This window comes from Alexandromys fortis, unplaced genomic scaffold, assembly GCF_014885135.2.
Source record: "Alexandromys fortis isolate MF-2015 unplaced genomic scaffold, M_Fortis_MF-2015_v1.1 scaffold_508, whole genome shotgun sequence".
In the NCBI taxonomy this organism is placed as follows: domain Eukaryota; kingdom Metazoa; phylum Chordata; class Mammalia; order Rodentia; family Cricetidae; genus Alexandromys; species Alexandromys fortis.
Window position 1 is genome coordinate 93,394 of NW_026068386.1, and position 4,140 is coordinate 97,533.

Below are 4,140 nucleotides of genomic sequence, written 5' to 3' on the forward strand. Positions count from 1 at the left end.
GCAGATGTTAGAGCACAGGTTATCAGATCAGTTTGTATTTATGTCATGAAGAGAAATATTAGTAACTGTAATCTTATTCTTAACTTGAAATTTTGTCATGGAAAAATCAAGCCTGTTTTTACATACACAGAACCAAATCACAACTTGAATCAAATTTTGTGCAGTTTCTTCCTTCTCTGGGGTCCAATCCTGCTTTTCTTCCTTCAGAAAAATGGAGTCAGACCTCTCACAAGCCTTCCAGGAAGAACTCACCTGCTTCATCTGCATGAGCTACCTTACAGACCCAGTCACCATAAGCTGTGGCCAAAGCTTCTGTCGAGCCTGCCTCCACCTTTCCTGGGAAGACAGCCAGGTTTCTGTCCAATGTCCTATGTGTAGAGAACCATCCCAGCAGAAGGACTTCAGAACCAATATTGTTCTGAAGAAGCTGGTGTCCGTTGCCAGACAAGCCAACCTCATGAAGTACCTGAGCTCTGAGGAACATAAGTGTGTGACCCACAAGGAGACCAAGGGGCTCTTCTGTATGGAGAACAGCATTTACCTCTGTCGACCCTGTTCTGACTCCCACGAGCACAGAGGTCACAGACACTGTCCCATTGAAGCAGCTGCTGAGGGTCAATTGGTAAGTGATGCTTCTGAGAGAATGTGAGAGCTGGAGAGTGAGGATTAGCAGACTACAGGAAGATGCTGGTCCTGATTATGACAAAGCCACTGTTTTTCTGTGTGGTGGCACTTTACTAAAAGCTATTGAAGAAAGAGAAACATCTGGGAATCCCAATTGTATACAAATTCATCAGATATTAGTCAGAGTTACTAATCACTTTACCTGAGCAAAAGGCATTTTTTTCTATTTCTATGTTCTTAAATCTAAACCTCTCAGTTGCAATGTAGAAAAAAAAACCATTGTGATCCTTCCACTTTCACTAAAGTTATTGTATTTATTGTCCATGAGTCTGCCCATCATTAATATTTATCAAAATTTGATATTCATTGTTTCTTACAGGAGAGACTTCTGAAGCAAATGGAATCATTATGGGAGAAGATCCAAGAAAATGAAGAGAATCTGGAGGCAGAGAAAAGATTGATAGCTCTGTGGAAGGTGAGTATGAGATTCATGCAGAAATTGTGGTTGAGGCAGTTATTTTCAAAAACTATCATTCAAAATTTGAGTATAAGGCATAGGATGTGATACTAGGAAAACATTTTCTGATGATCTCTAATTCTGAGAGTAGACTAGACCTCTGCACGTGGAAATAATGGTCTGGCTGTGTGGCAGAAGAGTCTGAGACTAATGAGTGAATTGCCAACAGTTCAGCATACTGCATTAGACTCCAGGACTGTACTGTGAATTGTAATTGCTACATGCAGAGTTTCATATTTCAGTGAACATATGAATTATCAATAAATATCTTCAGGCACCCTGGAACTCTTATATAGGCGAAAATGCTTAGGATTTGGTTGCCTGTCTAATTAATGAAGAAAGAAATGAAACTCAGGAATTTACATTTTCTGATAAGTGGTGGCGCAGTCCACCAGAGTCTATGAGCACAGTGACATAAATCATTTGTCAAATTTAAGTGTAGAGGATAAATTTTTGCTAATATAATTGATAATGTCCCCTTTTTCAGATCCGCTTAACGATAAGAGAAGAAATGATAAAGGCAAAGTACAGGAGATGGTATCCACTCCCAAGCAAACAGGAAGAAGAAAATATTGAGTGTATGAAAAAAGAAGCCAATTATTATTTAGAGAAACTCATGGAAAGTGAAGCCATGATAGTTCAAAAGGGCAAACAACTAAGAGATATGTATCAGGAGCTGATGGCAATGTCCCAGGAGCCGTATGTGGTACTGCTCCAGGTGAGCATGAGGTGTGCAGGGAAAGGCTTTATTGCCTTGAGCCAACACTGATTTAAGATAGCTTCCAATATTCCCTGAATTTCTGTTAGGGGGTTTCCTTTTCATGAACATCTGGAGACACTAAATTCTGTAATAATCTTGCAAAAGCATACATTTTGAAACAGTGTGAGTAGATTCCCCAAGGACTATGTCCTGATAGGTTGGTTTTGTAGCTTGCTTCTCAGAAAGTCAAATTCTGGGTTTTCTGTCTTAACATTTCATTATCTCTACTTGGCTATTTAAACAATTTTAGAGAAAACTAATTTCTTCTGTTTGAAAGTTGTGTTTTTCAGAGTTCTTTGGGAGGTTTGTATTTTGAGATGCAATCCTATTTTGTGGTGTATGTTAATCTCCACGTGACAGTAATAAAGCCTCTAAACCCCCAATTCTAGAATTACAGGCATGAGGCACCATACAAGTGTGACGTCATACTTCTGAAGTACCCTTAGTTAATGTATCCCTCTATATGTTGTGTTCAAACTCAGGGAATATTAACTTTGCAGATACTTGGGGGCTCAAAAGCAATGTACATTTAATACCAATGTACTTCTCAAATTTTGTTCTTACCGTCTGATTTCATCAAGAATTCAAATTCTGCTAATCACCCTCATTGGCGTTATCCTGAGACATAATATAAATTTTCAGGGCACATAGGGGATGGTTATTTTTATGGTGATTGACATTTATCTGAACTTTGTAAACAAACCTTGTATGCCATTTCTTCAGTAATCTAAATTTTTCTTACTTTCTTTGAAGGATTTGGATGACATATTCAGAAGGTGAGTTTACCTATCAGTGCAAGCCATGATATTCTGAAATATGTTATAAAATTGACTAAGATGCCTTAGCAAAGTGCAGATATATTTTATATAGAAGATACTCAATTGTTTGTGTATGACATGTTTGGGATATTTTTATGTGATTTTGTATATTGATGTGTGTGTGTGTGTGTGTGTGTGTGTGTGAATGTGTGTTCATGTGAATGCACAAGAGCCATTGCACGTGTGTGGGCATCAGAAGGCAACTTTGAGGGTACAGTGCTCTCCTTCCACCAAGGAATATAAACTCAAGTTGTCATTCTTGTGTATCAAGGGATTTATTGCCTGAGCCATTTGGCTGACCTGGAATGAGGTTTTTCCCAATCACTGTGATGATATATTTAGCACCATGAAGTCAATATTTTCTTCTCCTTGCAGGAGTGAGTCAGTTCAATTGAGCAAGCCCCTGGCTATGAAACCAGAAATCTATGCCCTTGCCCTCAGTGGACTGACTGAAAGGTTCAACTAGTTCCAAGGTGAGTGTCTTCATTGATGAAATGACCATAGGTACTCTTCAACAATGAGATAACCTTTATTTATGGCTAGAAACCAATTATGAGTGACTACATCTCATGTTCATCTTTTTGGGTCTGGTTTACCTCACTCAGGATAGTGTTTTCTATTTCCATCCATTCCATGCAAAATTCACGAAGTCATTGTTTTTTACTGCTGAGTAGTACTCTAATATGTATATATTCCACACTTTCTTTAACCATTCCTCCACTGAAGGGCATCTAGGTTGTTTTCAGGTTCTGGCTATTACAATTAATGCTGCTATGAACATAGTTGAACAAATGCTTTTGTCATATGATAGGGCATCTCTTGGGTATATTCCCAAGAGTAGTATTACTGGATCTTGGGGTAGCTTGATCCCGAATTTCCTGAGAAATTGCCACCCTGATTTCCAAAGTGGTTGCACAAGTTTGCATTCCCACCAGCAATGGATGAGTGTGCCCCTTACTCCAGAACCTCTCCAGCAAAGGCTATCATTGGTGTTTTTTATTTTAGTCATTCTGACAGGTGTAAGATGGTATCTCCAAGTTGTTTTAATTTGCATTTCCCTGATCGCTAAGGAGGTTGAGGCTGACCTTAAGTGTCTTTTGGCCATTTGAACTTCTTCTGTTGAGAATTCTCTGTTCAGTTCAGGGCCCCATTTTTTAATTGGGTTAATTAGCATTTTAAAGTCTAGTGTGGTTTCTAGCCATAAATAAAGAACATTGAGCATATAATTTGTGATCCTAGAGAAGCTAAATAAGAAGGTGAACCCAAAGAAAAACATATAGTCATCTGCCTGGATATGGGAAGTAGACAAGATTGCCGGGCAAAAACTGGGATCTTGGGGGTGAGGTGTCATGGGGCTAAGGGGAAATAAGGCGAGAAATGTGAGAAGGGAGGATGGGGGGAGCTTGGGGGAAGGGGATGGT

The 4,140-nt window shown here is 39.1% G+C and overlaps 1 protein-coding gene across 1 annotated transcript in view; it reads left to right on the forward strand.

The window, feature by feature from the left end:
• Nucleotides 1–211: 211 nt before the first annotated feature.
• Nucleotides 212–4,140, forward strand: part of LOC126495538 (tripartite motif-containing protein 43-like) — a 17,068-nt gene continuing 13,139 nt past the window's right edge. Inside the window, 5 exon segments of the mRNA XM_050133133.1 lie at nt 212–622; nt 1,004–1,099; nt 1,629–1,859; nt 2,655–2,677; nt 3,095–3,192. Coding sequence (XP_049989090.1) covers nt 212–622; nt 1,004–1,099; nt 1,629–1,859; nt 2,655–2,677; nt 3,095–3,192 — 859 coding nt within the window.